Source organism: Balaenoptera borealis, assembly GCF_965194805.1.
Source record: "Balaenoptera borealis genome assembly, chromosome: 20".
Taxonomy (NCBI): Eukaryota; Metazoa; Chordata; class Mammalia; order Artiodactyla; family Balaenopteridae; genus Balaenoptera; species Balaenoptera borealis.
In genome coordinates this window covers 20,282,430-20,300,381 of record NC_138879.1, presented here as the reverse complement: position 1 = coordinate 20,300,381, position 17,952 = coordinate 20,282,430, and the positions used below count along the sequence as shown (strand labels likewise).

The 17,952-nt window shown below is 55.5% G+C and overlaps 1 protein-coding gene and 1 long non-coding RNA gene across 3 annotated transcripts in view; one reads left to right on the top strand and one right to left on the bottom strand.

The window, feature by feature from the left end:
• Positions 1 to 1,391, bottom strand: part of LOC309618132 — a 155,347-nt gene extending 153,956 nt beyond the window's left edge. The window contains exon 1 of the long non-coding RNA XR_014238321.1: positions 801 to 1,391. This is a non-coding gene — a long non-coding RNA (uncharacterized lncRNA). The remainder of the gene's footprint in view (positions 1 to 800) is intronic.
• Positions 1 to 17,952, top strand: part of ACLY (ATP citrate lyase) — a 43,065-nt gene that overhangs the window by 2,783 nt on the left and 22,330 nt on the right. The window contains exons 2-14 of one of the 2 annotated variants that reach the window (XM_082371337.1): positions 2,659 to 2,840; positions 4,051 to 4,173; positions 5,896 to 5,958; positions 6,414 to 6,604; positions 7,069 to 7,148; positions 8,300 to 8,430; positions 9,229 to 9,347; positions 9,950 to 10,086; positions 10,918 to 10,979; positions 12,568 to 12,685; positions 14,671 to 14,825; positions 15,274 to 15,364; positions 16,450 to 16,479. In XM_082371337.1, coding sequence (XP_082227463.1) covers positions 2,682 to 2,840; positions 4,051 to 4,173; positions 5,896 to 5,958; positions 6,414 to 6,604; positions 7,069 to 7,148; positions 8,300 to 8,430; positions 9,229 to 9,347; positions 9,950 to 10,086; positions 10,918 to 10,979; positions 12,568 to 12,685; positions 14,671 to 14,825; positions 15,274 to 15,364; positions 16,450 to 16,479 — 1,459 coding nt within the window. In that variant the 5' untranslated portion in view covers positions 2,659 to 2,681. The remainder of the gene's footprint in view (positions 1 to 2,658; positions 2,841 to 4,050; positions 4,174 to 5,895; positions 5,959 to 6,413; positions 6,605 to 7,068; positions 7,149 to 8,299; positions 8,431 to 9,228; positions 9,348 to 9,949; positions 10,087 to 10,917; positions 10,980 to 12,567; positions 12,686 to 14,670; positions 14,826 to 15,273; positions 15,365 to 16,449; positions 16,480 to 17,952) is intronic. The other variant, XM_082371338.1, reaches the window with a different exon arrangement.

The window sequence follows — 17,952 nt, the reverse complement described above, 5'->3', positions numbered from 1 at the left end:
ATCTGATTTCAGGACCAGTTTTTCTGGTCTGAGTCAAGGAGGCTGGGAAATGGAGCTGGAGTGGGTGGGCGGTGGAGGGCCGTGAGGCAGTGGGGCTGGTTGAGGTACCTCTTTCGGAAACTTACGTTGAGAAGGAGCCGGAAGTCGTCCCAGGGGAAGGTGAGAAAAGGGAACGTCTCCTTTGAGCCCCTTCCCAGCTACCTGACTTTGGGCCAGACACCAGACTGAATGCACCCATTGTGCCGAGCTGGAGACTAGCTGGGAGGCTGAGGGAGCCAGCCAAGCCAGGGTGAGAACCTGAAGCCCAGCCTGGCTTTTGGGAGGGAGGTGCAGAGTGGCCCCTGGAACTCTGGCCTTCCCTCAGCTGGGAATGGAGATCAGCCTTCCTGAGTGTATAAACCAGCCAGCCCTCCAGTTCCACCCTCCTTTATTTACACTTGACTTTTCTCCCCCAGCAAATTCAACAACTTCAGTTCTGGGTCTTTGTTGGAGAGGCAGGAGTGACTTTTCCTGATCTGGCCAAGCTCTTGGCATGAATGACTTGGTTTCCTTTCCCTCCCTGTCTCCCCACCCTTTCTCTCCCCAGATCGCTCCTGGCACTACCCGAGGGAGAATGGGTGTGTCAGGACAAAGCAATGGGGAGGGAATATGAAGACATTGTCATCAGAGACTCTTCTGTGAGGTGAAGGTAGGGGAAATGGCCTGGTCCTTGGAGAACTGGTCTTTTCTCTAGGGCTGAGGTGTGGGTTTTCTGGGGACCAGGAGTGAGAGGGTTTGGGTTCAAGCCTTGGGTCCCAGACTTCCCTGGTCTGGCAGTGGTTAAGAATCCGCCTGCCAACGCAGGAGACACGGGTTCGAGCCCTGGTCTGGGAGGATCCCACATGCCGCGGAGCAACTAAGCCCGTGCGCCACAACTACGGAGCCTGCGCTCTAGAGCCCGCGAGCCACAACTACCGAGCCCGTGTGCCACAACTACTGAAGCCCGCGCGCCTGGAGCCTGTGCTCTGCAACAAGAGAAGCCACCGCAATGAGAAGCCCACGCACCACAACGAAGAGTAGGCCCCGCTCACCGCAACTAGAGAAAGCCTGTGTGCAGCAACAAAGACCCAACGCAGCCAAAAATAAAAATAAATAAATTAAAAAAAAAAAAAAAAAAGAATCCGCCTGCCAATGCATGCGACACAGGTTCTAGCCCTGGTCCCGGAAGATCCCGCATGCCGCAGAGCAGCTAAGCCCGTGCACCACAATTACTGAAGCCCATGCGCCTAGAGCCCATGCTCTGCAACAAGAGAAGCCACCACAATGAGAAGCCCGCGCACCACAACAAAGAGTAGCCCCTGCTGGCCACAACTAGAGTAAACCTGCGCGCAGCAACGAAGACCCAACACAGCCAAAAAAAAAAAAAAAAAGCCTTAGGTCCCCTGCTTTTTTTTTTTTTTTTTTGGCTGCATTGGGTCTTCATTGCTGAAGTGTGCGATTTCTCTAGTTGCAGTGCGCGGGCTTCTCATTGCAGTGGCTTCTCGTGTTGCGGAGCACGGGCTCTAGGGCTCAGGCTCGGTAGTTGTGGCTCTCGGGCTTAGTTGCTCCGCGGCATGTGGGATCTTCCCGGACCAGGGCTCGAACCCGTGTCCCCTGCATTGGCAGGCGGATTCTTAACCACTGCACCACCAGGGAAGTCCTCCCCCCCTGCCCCCGCCCAACCCGCTTATTAGGCTTCTTGGACAAGTTATCTTAACCCCTCTGAGGTTTTATTCCTCATCTAAGAAACAAGGCCATAAATCTCCATGTCCCTCCCAGGGCTCACATACATGTGACCGAGGATGGTTTCTGCCTCTTCTCCCAACTCTGGCTCAGTTAGAAGTGACCAGTATGGGTGGTCCCCAGAGAGGCCTCTGTTTTGCTCTAAATTAGTAGCTGGATGACTCAGTGGGGTGGGTGGAATGCACTGAAAGTCCCAGTTCCCCCAGCCTGTTTCTGCTCTGAACTTGGTTGGGAGTCTAGTGTCCTGGGAGAAATGGGCTTTGACGTGACTCTTCCTCTTTGCTCCTTGGGGGCTTGGTCCTGCGTGAGGCTAAGTAGACTTGCTCGCCCAGCCTTCAGGCTGGTGATGTGTATAAGAGTGTGAAGTGGGTGAGTCTGGGTGTGGGGGAGACCAAACGTGGAGGGCGTGTAAGGCCAACATTGCACGGTTTGGCTGTGTTCCCCACAGGTCACAGAACCAAAGGGTGTGTTTCAGTGTCTGTATGTCCACCTTGGCTGGGACTAGCACTCAGGTTTGGGTCACATCCCTGCTATTCCTGGTCTCCCCTCCGGCTTCCTTTGTGCCAGGATGAATGTGGTCTTGGGTGAGCTAGTTTTCCCAAAGGGAGTGGAGGCCAAGAGTCCCTGGGGAAATAAATGCCACCTTTCTTTTTCTCCACCATCTTTCCTCATCCATCATTTCCCGATCCTCCTTCTATGATGTTAGAAGTGCTGTTTGAGATCTCCCTTCCATCCCTCCTCCTGGGGCAGCCCTCTTCTCCCTCGGAGAAGCGCTGAGATCTGGTTTTATTGTCTGGGGGCAGCTGGGCGTGGGTCTGCCCTGCTGGAGAAGATAGCGCCTCCATCTCCCCAGCCCCTCTGACCAGCCCCTCTCACCAGCCCCTCTCACCCCACCAGGTAGAGCAGGGCCCTCCGCAGCAATGTCGGCCAAGGCGATCTCCGAGCAGACAGGCAAAGAACTCCTCTACAAGTACATCTGCACCACCTCGGCCATCCAGAACCGGTTCAAGTATGCCCGGGTCACCCCTGACACTGACTGGGCCCACCTGCTGCAGGACCACCCGTGGCTGCTTAGCCAGGTGAGCCCGCGCCCGCACCCCCCCCCCACCCCCGCCCCTCCCCCACCCCCGCCTGAGCCCCTCCTCCAGGCCCAGAGTCCCAGGAAGAGAAAGCAGTCGGTTTGCTGGAGATGTCCCCCCGGGGCATGTGATGGCAGATGGCCTGCAAGGGTGGGCAGGGTGCAGGGGGCTGAGCACGTTTTGTGTTTGGCCCCGGGCCCTGCATGCTGAGGTCCCCTGGCATGGCGTACAGAGCCTGGATTGGAACTGGACAAACCGGAGTTCAGATGGCAGCTCTCTACATATTAACCATGTGGCCTGGGGCAAGCCATTTCACCTCTCTAGAGTTTTAGATTCTCCATCTGTCAAATGGGCATAACACTCACCCTGTGAGTTTAAGGATTAGTAACAATGTCTGGAAAGTATTCAGTGTGCTGCCTGGCACTTGGTAGATGCTCACTAAAAAACATCCACCCTATTAGGAATATGTCAGGGCCATGAGGAAGTGTGACGTTGTACTTTGGGTAGAATGGCTGATGGGATCCACCCTGGAGTAGAGGCTCCTCTCTGTAGATCTCTGCAGGGCTATTGTTGGGACGGTGTCTGGAAGCTTAGACTTCTTTGGCAAGTCCCAGAGGGCGGGACCGGGACCAGTAGGGGGAGGCGTTCAAGGATGCAGGTTTCCTCCCACCATGAGGCAGCCCAAACCACAAAGCGAGCTGCCTCCAGAGGCGGTGAACTTCCTAGTACTGGAGGTGTGTGAGCAGTGGCTAGGGGCTGCTTGTTTGTCTTATAGACAGGGTTCAAACACAGGGATTGGGTTGACCAGATGTCCTCTAAGGTCCTTTGTCACCCCAAGGCTCTGTCTCTGTTCTTTGTTTTGAAACACAGGTGTTAGTCCATATTCTGTGGAGTTGAATGAAGCTAGGATACCACATAGGGAGGGTAGGGAATCACTTACTCATTCAGCAGGTATTCAGTGAGCACCTGCTCTGCCAGACCCCATCCTAGGTGAGGATGGCTTTAGATTCCTGGTTGTTAAAAGAAAGATGTTGGCTGGGGTAGGTGAGGGAAGCTTCTGGGAGTTGACCTTGAAGGTTGGGTGGAATTCGCTCTGGGGGTGGGGTGGATTGGAAGCCACCAGGCTACGCTGTGCTTTGGGTCCCCAAACTGTCACCTCTTACTCTACCCTATCTTTCCTTGCTGTAAATACAAACCCCTCTTATTCCAGAGCTTGGTGGTTAAGCCAGACCAGCTGATCAAACGGCGTGGAAAGCTGGGCCTAGTTGGGGTCAACCTCACTCTGGATGGAGTCAAGTCCTGGCTGAAGCCACGGCTGGGACAGGAGGCCACAGTGAGTCTGGGTGTAGGATCGGGGTGGATGTGCTGTGGTAACAGAAGCAACTGTGGTCGCCTCCAGATCAGCAACCCTGTGGGTCACCCCCACAGCCGGTCAGATTGCAGTCTGGGGAAGGCAGGAGCCCAGCAGAGCTGCCTTAGGCAGCAGGGCCGCCTTGGTGCTCATTCCCAGCTCCCCTATCAGGGAATGGCAAGATGTGCTGTACATGTAACCCCAGTACAATTTGAGAGCCAGGCGGAAATGGTCTGTTTCTTTAACAACAGTCGTGGAGATGGGACTCGGAGAACTATTCTGGGAACTCCTTTCTTTTCAGTTTCCAGAAAGGGTAGGGTAGCTTGTCATGACCTGTGTATATAAGCGGGTGGGTAAAAAGAAAAAAAAAACTTGTAGAAGGGAGATGCAGAATCATTTAGGCAGAAACGTTCTTGGGCCAAGAACCGAGGAGGAGGAAACAATTAATAATACTGAAGAGTAAACTTAATTCTTGCCTTCTCCCAGCTCGTTGATCCATTTCAACTCTGTAGATGAGATAGTTAAAAGTGGAATATGGCTTAGGAAGGCTAAGTGATGCCCAGAAATAAAATTGCATTTCTTTTTCTTCTCCCAAAAGGAGCTGGAGAACTGAAGGGAGGGAGTAGGCTGAGGCTTGGCTTACCCTGGGGAGGATGTGCTGTCCGTACCCGGCTTTGTCGCATCTGGGGTGACCACGGACCAGGGTTGAGCTGTTCTCTAACCTGGTTGCCCGGGAGTAGGATGAAGATGGTGATGGAGCCATCTTCCTTTTCACTGGCCTTCCTCAAATTAGCTCTTCACGTTAATTTCCCGGTTTCTGGCTCTTGTGGGTAAAGAGGGATCCTTGAAGTTAATACACAGGCCTGGGGGCAGAGGGATCTTGACCTCTGTGCCCCCAGGCCTTTGGGGAGAGGGCAGCAGGGTTGGGGGCTGAGCAGTGTCCCCAGGGAGGTCCTCATGCTTCCTTCTCCTCAGCTGTCTGTTGGGAGGGGGATGTCAAGGACCTCTGAGCTGGCAGCAGCGTTGACCCCGGCAGGAGCAGCATTACCTCTGATGGATCACTGTCTGGTCCTGACTCAGCAATGACGCACGCATGGGTGGGCGGGGGCTTTGGGACACGCTGGGAGGGATGAGGGCTGTCTCGCCTCGGCTGCTGCCAGGGACCCACTCAAACTGATTAGCTCTGCAGGCCTGTTGTCCTCAGCCGGGAAAGTCTGTGTGGAAAAGTTTTCCCTGTCAAGCTCCCCTCTCTCCCCCCTCCCAGCCATTCCCTGCGCCTAGACTCACGTTCTGGGGCTGGGTCTCCCTGCCTGAGCTCTGGGATAGATAGCCTTGATTTGTCCGAGCGCTTTAATTTGTGGCACAGCAGAGGGGGAGATGCTCCTGATCTCTGCTTTTGGGGGCGGGGCGACGTTGCAGCTCATTTATCATCCTCCAGAGGAGGCAGGAAAGAATGTGTGAGGTCAGTGTTGAAGTGTAGCTGGCACGAGGTGGTGGGTGGAAGAGGAGATCTCATGAAGACTTCTTGAGCCCATTGCCCTGGTTTCTGGAAAGATCTCTTTCTGGCAGGTGTAGTGGCAGTAGTGCTTGGGCCCCGCCTCTGATGGGAGCACGAGGTGGAGGGACCGGAGGGCGATCCTTCCTCCTGCCCTGCGAGCAAGACATGCCTTCTGGTCTAAGCTTTATCTCCCTCAATCTCTGTAGGTTGGCAAGGCCAGAGGCTTCCTCAAGAACTTTCTGATCGAACCCTTCGTCCCCCACACTCAGGTATGTGTGAGGTGGCTCCAAGCTGCGTCTTCTCCCTCTGGGAGCTTTGTGCCTGTTGACCCTAAAATGATGAAGGAGAAATCAAGCTGCTGGAGAAAAACCAAAGGGACCAGAGTCTCTGAAGCGGTGCTAAGGGTTTGAGGGTGCTGCAGAGCAGGGAGTCCAGAGATGAAGGAAAGGGCTTAGTTTGCAGCAGGAAGGAATCAAGGCTGGTAACAGAGGGGACTTCCCAGTGCTGGGATGAGAAGGACTTGGAGGCAGGGCCCCTTCCCCCAGAGCAGGTCACGTTGGCTCAGTCTGGACTGTCAGCCAGCAAGGCAGTGGCCTCTTGTCTCTTGTTCTCAAGGGGAAGATGGTGACCTGCTCTTACCTGGTGAGAGGTGTCTACGGGGTTTTAGAAATGATACCACCGGGGTTGGGCCCCTCACCCACGTGGTGCTCTCTTCCCCCGTAAGGAGGAGGAGTTCTACGTCTGCATCTATGCTACCCGAGAAGGGGACTACGTCCTGTTCCACCACGAAGGTGGGGTGGATGTGGGTGACGTGGACGCCAAAGCCCAGAAACTGCTCGTTGGTGTGGACGAGAAGCTGAATCTTGAGGGCATCAAGAAACACCTGTTGGTCCACGCCCCCGAAGACAAGAAAGAGTTGAGTGAGAGGGATGGCAGGGAGGTGGCAGCGGAGGAACGGGGAAGGCCGACAGCTCTGGGCTCAGAGTGGGGAAGGCAGAGTGGTCTTCCCTGTCTGGGCACCCACTACAGCGCCCCCGCATCTGGCCGGAGGGTGGGGAGCAGGAGGCAGGCACAGCCACTCGCCATCCCCAGGAGGGATGCTGGGGGTGGAGGGGAGGCCGGCTCAGACTGAAGTGTGCGTCAGCGTCCCTCACCTCCGTGCCCCGTCTGTCTGGCGCGTGTCCCCCTCCTGCTCCATGCCTGACAGCTCCCTTCCGCCTCAGTGGCTGAAGAGTGATGTCTGGGGAGCGGGGTTTGGAGCAGAAAGTGAGGGGTCAGCGGGGTGGGTGTTGGGAAGGGGAGCTGTCAGTGGCAGTGAGAGATTGCCACTGAGCCCACTCCGCCACGGATTGACAGTCCCTCTCTGCCTCCCCCTCTAGAATTCTGGCCAGCTTTATCTCCGGCCTGTTCAATTTCTATGAGGATCTGTACTTCACCTACCTCGAGATCAACCCCCTTGGTAACTATCTCTGCTGGGGTGGGACAGGGCAGAGTCTCAGTACCTATGGTAACCCTGGCCTTGACGTTCCGAGGACCAGACCCCCACTTGCAGGGGGCAGCGCAGACAGCTGTGCGTGGGCGGAGGGATCTCCAAGCTCGTGTTCCTGAGCTCTCAGGAGGCCACAATCATTCCTCTTTCCACCAACTCCAGTTTCTTTCTTTCTTCTGTGATGGGGAAGTCCTGGTTATGATCTGACTCTGCTCTGTGGCTCTCCCTGCCAGTGGGTTAGGCTTTTCTACCAGGAGCTGAGCTGCCCCTGTATCCGCCTGACCAGTCAGACCCTTCCTTCCTCTTGGTGCCTCGGAGACCCCCTCCCCGCCTCCCTCTCCAGGAGTTGGTCCATCATTGACCCCCAAGGCTGGAAAGACCTTGGCGAAGGCTCTCACGCTGTGAAGGAGGCAGGTGGCGTGGGCTGGCTCTGGCCAGGGCTTCTTAGGGCAAAGTCCTGATTCAGATTCCAACTAGGGATGTAGCCCCTCTAATGGACCAGATGGCTCTGTGCTGACTTAATTAGCTAAATGGCCCTGGGGGAAAGGGAAATGGACTCCAGTGAGGCGGCAGTAAATGAATCCTGCTGGCTGGGGGCCCAGTGTGCCCACGGCTTCCCACTTCTCGCTGGACCCTAGGAGACCCTGGTGTGTGCACCCAGGGGCCTTAGAGACTGTGCCTTAAACACTTTTTTTTTTTTTTTTTGAGTTCTGATAGACTTTATTATTATTATTATTATTTTTAACATCTTTATTGGAGTATAATTGTTTTACTTTTTTTTTTAAATAGGGTTGTGGTGGATGAATAGTTAGACATTTAAGGCATGGAGTATAGCATTTTATAAAAATGCTTAAAAATTGCCATGGCAACTGAAACAGACGTTCCTGCCCTATTACCTACAGGTCAGGGAGGGGGGACTGGTCTTGTAGAATTTGTTTTTCCTTGAATGGGGGAAAAGCTGTGTCTCCATAAGGACCAATCTGGTTTCTTGTTGAGCTAGAGAGTCGTTAGGCCTGGGTGGTCCCCCATGGGAGTGGTGTGTGGGGAAGTCTGGAGGGGGTTGGAGGTTGATGGTCATCTCTGCTAGGGCCCATGTCTGATTGCCTGTTCTTTTTTTAAAGTGGTGACCAAAGATGGCGTCTACATCCTTGACTTGGCAGCCAAGGTGGACGCCACTGCCGACTACATCTGCAAAGTGAAGTGGGGTGATATAGAGTTCCCTCCCCCCTTCGGACGGGAGGCTTATCCAGAGGTAAGGCTGGTTTGGGGAGGAGATGGAGAGTGAGGGGGACCGGCAGGGTGGCGGGGGTGACTGATCTCCTATGAGCATTTGGCAACCCTTGTGGGCTATATATTTGGCAGGAAAGGAAGGCCAAGTGCCATTTAATTTTTTTAAAACCCTGGAGGAGGAGGGTGTGGGGGTCAGCCAAGCCTCTGAATCCCGGCCGGAGATCCTTTTAGACTCCCCTCTCAATCAACCTCCCTGGGCTCATGACCTGATTTGTTGTTTCTCAGTAATTCTGAGTGGCTCCCCGAATCCTGTCAGGAAGGTAGTTCTCTCGGCCACTTGCTGAGAATTTTAATTGCTCCTTCCCACCCCATCCTCTGAGAGGTCCTCGCCACAGGATCAGGCGTGTGTGACAGAACCCAGGTCAAGGGAAGAGGCTGGTCTTGGGGGAGGAATGGGGCCTGGGGGGCGCGGCACGGGATGAGCTAGGCAGGCAGATGCTGGGAGTGGGGGCAGTGGTAGAAGCAGAGTGACATAGCGAGGCCTGGGACTTGGGCAGAGAGCCAAGGACTTGAAGTCTGACAGAAAGGAGTTGGGAAGTTTGTCTCCAGGCGGTGACTGGCCGTGGGTGGTTTGGTACTTGGAGACAGCATCACGTTTTGTCCCAGGCACATGAGGCCCTGCACAACCCCTTCTCCCTGACGCTGTGAAGGCAATGGAGGACCTCTTCATATGACTCCAGGAGAAGGGGAGGGGTCCTGGGATCTGTGACCTGGTGAAGGGTGTGCCCCCACGGCCCACCTGTTGCTGTCTGGCCCCTAGGAAGCCTACATCGCAGACCTGGACGCCAAAAGTGGGGCAAGCTTGAAGCTGACCTTGCTGAACCCCAAGGGGAGGATCTGGACCATGGTGGCCGGAGGTGGCGCCTCTGTCGTGTACAGGTGACTGAGAGGGCTGCTGAGGGGATGGCAGCCGGGTCCACATAGGCTTCCCACGTGTGGCCTGGATCAAGTCGCTTCACCTCGGGGTCTCCAGTTTTCCCCCTCGGTGCAGAGCAGAACTCGTGGGGCATCCCCGAGGGGCCTACACAGTGTCTCTGCAACCTTCTTCTTTGCTTCAAAATGAATTTATTAGTTATAATTCTTAATTAGTGATATGTGCTCCATGCAAAAGTACAACATACAGAAAATGAACCAGAAGGTGAATGTTGCTTGGCTGTTGTCACCACCCCTCCCCCTACCAGGTCACCACGGTGGGTGTCCTTCCAGGTGTTTTAGTGCCTGTACGAATAGTCATACTTTTACACTTCATAGCAGTGTTGGGTAGGGCTGGGAGGAGGCCCCCCCGGGAGAGTCTGATGCAGGACAGTTAACCTTCAAGTGTGACTTGTTTGGGCCTTGAGGGTCTGAGGTCCGAGAGGTCAGTTCCATAGGCTGCCCAGCCTCAAGGCTTCAGGGGCGTCTGCGTGGCCTCCCAGGCGCCAGGCTGCCACCCTCTGCCACTCAAGTTGGAGCCAGCACTGACTTCCTTGTCTCCCTGGCAGCGATACCATCTGCGACCTAGGGGGTGTCAACGAGCTGGCGAACTACGGGGAGTACTCGGGCGCCCCCAGCGAGCAGCAGACCTATGACTATGCCAAGACGATCCTCTCCCTCATGACCCGCGAGAAGCACCCCGATGGTGAGACACGCACTCCTTCCCCGGACAGCCCAGCGTCCTCGGTGGGAACAGCTGTGGCTGGGCTGTGAGGCATCAAGGTTTTCCTGGTCCTTTGCAACCTGGGGCTAGTTATTTAACTTCTGGACCTCAGTTTCCCTGACTGCACAATGGGCAGTGACAGCGTCTGTCAGACTGGGGGCTCCGAGGGGGCAAGGAAGGGATGGATATATAAAGCCCTATGAGCAGGTGCAAGCGGGGAGGTGGTGGTGGCATGCTTTTGCTGACTGCTATAACGCGGTTCTTAGCGACTCACACATTTATTGTCTGGGCTGTGTGATTCCCAGCTTTCCTATATCACCTGTCCTGTGTTTTGGGACTACAGATACCAATTCCCCTTCCCTTGAGCCAGATAGAGATTCCCACCAGGGGTATCCAAAAACCAAGCTGGGTTTCTAGATGCCAGCTAGGAATGATGTACAGATTCTGTGGGTTCGAGAATTCCCTGGCGGTCCAGTGGTTGGGACTCCGCACTCTCAATGCCAAGGGCCTGGCTTTGATCCCTGGTCAGGAAGTAGGATCCCACAAGCTGCGCGGTGCAGCCAGAAAAAAAAATTGAGATTTTCTGGGCTTGGATTAACCACCTGCTTGGTGGCATAGGTTATGGAGAGTTGAGCTGATGACGCTGAACGGGCATCAGGAGAGACCAGCTTGCTCCCCCGGCCTCTGCACTGGTATCTCCTAACAGCCGGGGGACGCTCACTCGGGAGAGAGCACTCCCTCAGTTGGATTTCCGGTATGACGCCCAAGTCTACCTTTCTAACCCTTTTTTGACTTCTCTTGCTCCAAACCCAGGCAAGATCCTCATTATCGGAGGCAGCATCGCCAACTTCACCAATGTGGCCGCCACATTCAAGGTAACCAGCTGCTGGGGAACGTGGGTGGGTTGGGAGCGGGGAAGGGAAGTTTCTGGGCAAGTAGGTTTGAGACAGAAGCAGGTTCCCATGAATTACCCAGTCCGGGGAGGGGCTTTTGACCTAGGGATGCACAAGACACTGGGATGGATCTGGATCTGGGCAAGCAGCCGACCCTCGCTGGGCCATAATTCTCCCATCTGAAGTGTGGGGAGAAGGGGAATTTCTGCCTTCCCCCCTTTCAGGACCAATTCTTCAAAAACTGGCTTGACTGATCTCATTTCCAACACTCCATTGAAAGATTCTGGGTTCTCTGCACCTCCTGGTGTTTTGCTTCCCAATCATCTGCCCCTTCTCCAAAAGGTTGGCATGAGGAAGTGTCTGATGCCCTGGGGCTCCTGCTCATCCAGCCAGAGGCCCGTCAGCCTGGGTCCCTGTGCACAGGTCAGGGGCGTGGGCCCCAGTTTAAAGAAAGTGTGACTGCCGGTCAAGAAGGATGACAGCTAACGTGTCTCGAGACTCCTCCCCTTCAAGGTGGCTGCCTCGGGAGGCCACTTATCCCATCCTGTCAGGTGCTCACTGAAGCCCTTCAAAAGAGTGTCTTCCATCTGGTAGTTCCACATAAACTTTGAAAATAATGCATAAATAAATGTCAGTCTTGAAAGTCTGAGCTCTCGAGAAGTAGGGGACCAGGAGGGGACCAGGCCTCGCCAGTCCTGCCTAAAACAGGTCCCTAATTGGACCTGATTCAACAAACAAACCTGACACAGGTGAATCTCGACAGCTTTGTTGTAACTTCTGAGCAGCCTGTAATAAAGGCAGTGCCGTCGATAAGGGCGGTTACGTCTGGAGCAGGAACTGTGTGTAGAGTTTCCCATGAAATGCCATGAACGACAGAACTTAGACTCAGTAGACTTGCCTTCCATCTGGAGAGACAAAACTGGTCTACACCGGTACCTGCTTCCACGTTACCAAAGTTGACACCCATTGCAATGCTTTTCCCCCAAATCACTTGAAGAAGCTTTTGTAGGACTTTGACATTTAAGTAGACTATGTCCTGATCACCCTGACAACTCTTGCATAGGACCTCGGTATAGAGTTTCCCCCAAAATTGCAATAAGAGAACAAGAACGACTACAGATGGGATAAGAGAGACCAGCAAAGCCCCACTGGCGTTGGAGGCCCAGCACCCCGCGCATCGAGGGGTGTCACCGCTGGGTGCCCCATGTTCTCACCTCAGCACCATTAACAGTGGTTGCTTGTCCTGGGCCTTTGGGTTGCTTGTGTGTGCAATACGTGTAAAATTCTTGAGTGCCAGGGCCTGCTGTGCTTTGTGAGAAGCCACCCTGGTTTTCTCGTTTTGTTTTGTTCGGGCTGTGCCGCGTGGCTTGTGGAATCTCAGTTCCTCGACCAGGGATTGAACCTGGGCCGCGGCAGTGAAGGCGCTGAATCCTAACCACGGGACCACCAGGGAACTCCCAACAGCCCTTGTAATCTACACCCTGGGACATTTGTTTCCCGTGGTTATAAATGCTTGCTTTATGGCTGCGTTCATTCTAGTCACATGTCTCTTGTCCCTTGGTGCTTCCAGGGCATCGTGAGAGCGATTCGAGATTACCAGGGCCCCCTGAAGGAGCATGAGGTCACGATCTTTGTCCGAAGAGGTGGCCCCAACTACCAGGAGGGCTTACGGGTGATGGGAGAAGTCGGTAAGATGGGGAACCTTTTCTGTCTCTCCCACCCTGAGTGTCATGCCTCCTCGGGATTCCTGAAAGAGTCAGTCTTCCGGTGCCTCCGTGCCCTCCCACCCGCCTCTGGAGGTGCAGCTTGCTTCTGCTGCTGTTCTGTGCCCTCCTGACACAGAGCACCTGACCGAAACCTAAATTCAGAATGAGCAGGAAGGCATTTTCATTCAGCTGTTCGTTTAGCAAATAATTGTGGAAGGCCTGCTGTGTGCCGGGCCCTGTGCTGAACCCTGGGGTCACAGCCACACGCGACAGATGACAGGCAGGAAGCTCTCGTGCAGTTGAGGACAGTGACCGCAGCGTCAGGTGGCATGAAGGAAGACGAGCAGGGGGAAGCGGGGGACATCTGTGCATCTAGCATCTGTGGGAGGGGACAGGGCAGTTTTAAATGAGGCAATCGGAGAACGCTTGACCAGAAAGGTGGCATTTGAGCAGAGACCTGGAGGAGGGAGCAGTCAGTGGTGACTGTCTGCCGAGGAAAGGGCAAGTCCCAAGGCCCTGGGGTAGGACCAGCTGGGAGGGCTGAGGGACTGGGGTCGGGAGAGCGAAGGCAGGGAGTCCGGGGATGGAGGCAGAGAGGCCGAGGGAGCAGATATGCGCGGGGCTAGAACAGGTCCCATGGGCACTTGGCTGTGACCCTGGCAGCTGCTGGAAGGCTGAGCAGAGGAGTGACACCATTTGACTTAGGTTTGGGAAGGTTGTTTAGGCAGCTGGGTGGAGACAAGACCAGAGGGCAGCCAGGTCGAAGCAGGGGGACCACCTAGGAGGCTGCGGCAGCCTCCAGGGCAGAGTGGTGGCCTGGACTGGGGCGCGGGGGAGGGAGACAGTGGTAAGTGTCCAGACCCCGACCGCTGGTGGCCTGGATGGAGGGAGGGGTCCGGTAATCGATAGAACCGGAGGGAGTTGCCCCTCGCTGAGCTGAGGGCAGAGAGGGTGTGGGTCCATTTTGGTTTCCTTTCTTCCTTCTGCATTTTGGGCGTCTCCTGCAGGCTCCTGAGACCTCAGACTCAGAGCCATCAAGAACTTGGGGACCACATCATGTCAGGGAGGACTAAGATTAGGTCTCCCTGAGTTGACCTGATAGAACCAGCAGCTTTGGTCTTGAGTGAAGCGCAGCCCCGTTGCTAAGAGCAGTTATGTGTGGGGCGGGGGGGTGAGGGTGAGGAGGATATGAGACGCTCCTGCTTGGAGATCACGCCCTCTAACTGGAGAGGCAGAACCTTTCCACCTTCCCGTTTTCCCAAATCTGCTATCCATGGCAAACACTAACCCACCTAGATCACTTGAAGTGGTACCAAGTCCTAGTTTTCACCTAAAACCGTGGACCTGCCATGGACGTAGCCCTCGGAACGGCACAGTGAACGTTACTCAGTCATGCCTGGGACGTTAAACTCACGGGACAGTGAACAAGTAAACAGCGGCTGGAACAAGAGGCTGTTTGGTGGGGACCTACAGGCAGGGCGGTGTGGAGGGGAGCGATTGTCGAGGTCAGGGAAGGCCTTTCCCAGGAGGTGGCACTTGAGCTGAGCTGAGTGACAGCCAGGTGACAGCTCCATGCAGAGGAAGGAACAGGGCCAGAGCCCTGGGGAAGGAGCCCGGCTGTTCAGGAACAGAGGCCGGGCCTGGGTGGCTGCAGTGTGGTGGCCACGGGCGACAAGTCTGGAGGGGGTTGGAGAGCCGGGCAACGGGAGGAGCGCAGGCTCTCATGATGCCTGTGGTCACTGGAGAGTGTCTGTGAAGCTGTTTCTTGCTCTTATTGGCAGGTAACCTTTACAAAGTTTTGTTTGGTGGTGAAGATAATGACCACCAGCTTCTGGGATAATTGGTCTTGCACAGAAAGCGCCAGACATCGGGCGGGCTCTAAAGGGGCCTTGCCAGAGTCATGTGGCCTTCCTTGCAAGGCACTTATTAGGAGACTTGAACCATGGATGCTTTTCCGTCCCTCACAGGGAAGACCACTGGGATCCCCATCCATGTCTTTGGCACTGAGACTCACATGACGGCCATTGTGGGCATGGCCCTGGGCCATCGGCCCATCCCCAATCAGCCGCCCACAGCGGCCCACACTGCAAACTTCCTCCTCAACGCCAGCGGGAGCACGTCGGTAGGTGCCAGTCTTCCTCTGCCGTAAAGCCTGCAGAGTCATCTTTGTTGCCCCTCATATCCCATCCCATCCTGGGCACAGTCCCCAGCTTTTTGGGGGCATTGGGGAGGTAAGGGGAGAAGGTAGTATGTGGTTGGTTTCTGTGTCTCTGCCAGTTTTTTCTGCCCTATCAAGGTAGTGTAATGGAAAGACCAGGGATTTTTTCATCAGACCTGAGGTCAAGGGAGGGACCTTGGTGGGTATTGCCAAGAACCTGTTTGCTCACCTGTAGCTTGGGGACAATACTAATTCCTGTCTCAGAGGGTTGTTAAATAGTTCTTTTGGAAGCAGCTTGTAGGGAACAGAGCTGTGCATAATTCTTGTTACCTGAGTTCTCTGGGGCCTTAATGACCAGTAACTTTTTTCCCAGCTGTTCCTTGCGACTGTTTCTCTCTCCTTGTCCCCCCAGACTCCAGCCCCCAGCAGGACGGCGTCTTTTTCTGAGTCCAGGGCGGATGAGGTGGCACCTGCAAAGAAGGCCAAGCCCGCCATGCCACTAGGTAACTCCCAGCAGTTTCAGGACCCTCCTGTCCCCCTTCCCTTCCTGGGCCCCGCTGGGCCAGCAGAGGTGGATGGAAAGCGGTTTGGGCTTTGCTTTTGGGCATGGTGCGTGGGATGGGAACAGACACGAGGAAGTGGTGGCTGGAGCCTTCCCCGTGGGCTCTCCTGGTGCTGAGGGCCCACGCTGCGCCTGGGTCACCCCACTCCCCATTGTCTTCCCCTCCGCCCCCTTCTGTGGGGTGTGTGAGCTGGGCAGGGAGGCTGCGGAGGAGACAGGGTTACAGAAATCCAGGTGGGGGCAGGGTCCCTCAGACTCTCCTCCTGAGTGGACGGCAAGAGCCCAAAGCTCAGGATGGCAGAGAACTCCCGCGCCCACGCCCCCAACCATCCTGGGGCTCTTACCAGGACATTCCCTTCCGGTGAGCCCACCGCCAGGGCACACATTGTCTACCAGCCCGTCTGTGCTTTGCCTGCTCATCTGTCCCTCCTGTGATTCACCAGAGACATGATCCCTGCCAGCCAGCCCTTGCGACCAGCACTAGGTAACCTGTGTTAGTTACCACTGGGCTGACATGGCCTGTGCGGCCTCTTCCTGGGACGGACAGAGCGTGCTTAAGGCATCTTGTGAAATAGTGACGCTGGCTCCAGGCACTCAAGATTAGAAGCTGCCGCCCTGCAGTCCCCAAACCGGCAGCTTTGTCCACAGCACAGAATGACAGGTCCAATCCCTCGGCCTAATCATCTCATTGTGCTTCATGGGGACAAAACAGGTTAAGAGGGTGGGACCGGGCCCGCTGTCCCTCTGGAGGGCCTGGGCCTTTGGTGTTCAGCACACCCTCCAAGCCTTGGTGCTTTTGCTCCTCTCTGCGCTCTGTGCTCCTTCTCCCCTTCTTGCCTCCACTCTGCTGATCGGGGGTCTCTCTTCTGTTGGCCTTGCTCCTGTCTATTGTGAATAGACAAGAGATGGTGAGCGCAGCAGCCCTGCAAGGCTTGTCCATGGACCCCTCCCTGTTCCCACCCGCTCCCTCCAAAGCCTCCAGCCATCAGCGGGTCACTCAGTTGCCTTGGTCATTTTCTTTGACAGATTCAGTCCCAGGTCCAAGATCCCCGCAAGGTAGGATGCCCCCAGCTCCGCGTGTGGCTTGTTAGCGGGTTACAGTCTTACGGTGTGCTTTGTCTCCCCGTCCCCGGTGGGTTGCAGTGTTGTCTGGTATACTTTCTGTCCCTGCCTTGGTGTGGCCTGCCCCAAGTCCTAGTCTTCGCTCTCCCCTCTTTCCCACCCCTGCTTATTTCACGCCCCCGCTCTCCTTGCCGTGGGGCTGTGACTCCGTACGTGGGAGGGGCTGGAGAGTGCAGGAAGGGCAAGAGCCAGGCCCACAGCCTCGGAGAGTGGGGTGGAGCCGAGGAGGGAGGGTGCTCCGGGGAAAGAGGGAGCCACGGAAACTGAAGGGGGAGTGGCAGAGCCAGCGGGCCAGGAGGGGAGCCACTGACCACCTGATTTTCATATACATCCCCTGATGTCCTCGTTTTCTTTTCCCACCTCAGCCTCACCACCGCCGACTTCATCCCAGACTCCCAGCACCAGGGACAAGTTTAGATTTCTCTGGGATTTGGTTGGAAGAGAGAATGGAGAAGGAGAGAGAGAGACCCGGAAGGGTGTGCAGTAAATCTGGCGGAGGGACTGGGCTTTGGTGTGTGAGGTCACTGTTTAGCAGGGACATTTTCTGTGTGTGTGTTCACACACACTGTATACATTCATCTATTGACCAAGGTGAATAGGTTCATTGAGGTGAATAGGTGAATCAGTTCAAAGTGTCAGGGCCTCCATTTACATTTTTGACATTGACAGATGTGAGAGATCCCCCGCTCTGGGGAAGGGGAGTTTCTGGTGAAGGGGGGTTTCGTAATGATGACTTCTGACTCCTTGCTAAGAAGAGGAAAGGGGTAACTAGGCAAGGTCAAGTAGCCCTTCCTCCCCTACCTCTGGCAGCATCCACTGTTACCTAAAAACCGGACCTGAGGCTGAGCCCTGCGCAGAAGGACAGAAGGAACGGGGGCAGACTCTCAGTGAGAGAGCTCTTGGCTGTGGAGGGTGGAGGTGGGGTTTAGTCTTACTGTCCTGAGCGGTGCTGAGACGTGGGAGAGGAAGGAGGGCGGTGGATCAGGAAGGGAGGGTAGATTGGGCCAAGACAGCAGAGCCAGTGGAGGCGCCTGTTGGGGGCTTAGCCCCGGAGCACAGGTTCTCTCTGGGGCCTCCATCTGTGCTGCCGCTGGGCTGAGGATCGCCACCTTCAGCTTTGCCTTCTCTGTGCTCTGAGAGCTCCAGTTCTGCCCCCTTTCGAGCTGGAAGTGCGGGTGGGTTCGTAGAGATTCCAGGCCTTGTCCTGATTTCTGTAGCCTCTCCAGTGGACAGACGGGTGTATGTGCACATGCGCACATGCTGACTCTTGGGGGTGTGGGTTCCCCGAGGATGGGGAGTGGTGGGGCGGTGCTGGCTTTATATCCCTCCTCAGTTGCACAGTTGAGCTGCATCTCAGGTTAGGACAGAATCCTGGCTCTGATGCTAGATGACCTACAATCTTCGTCA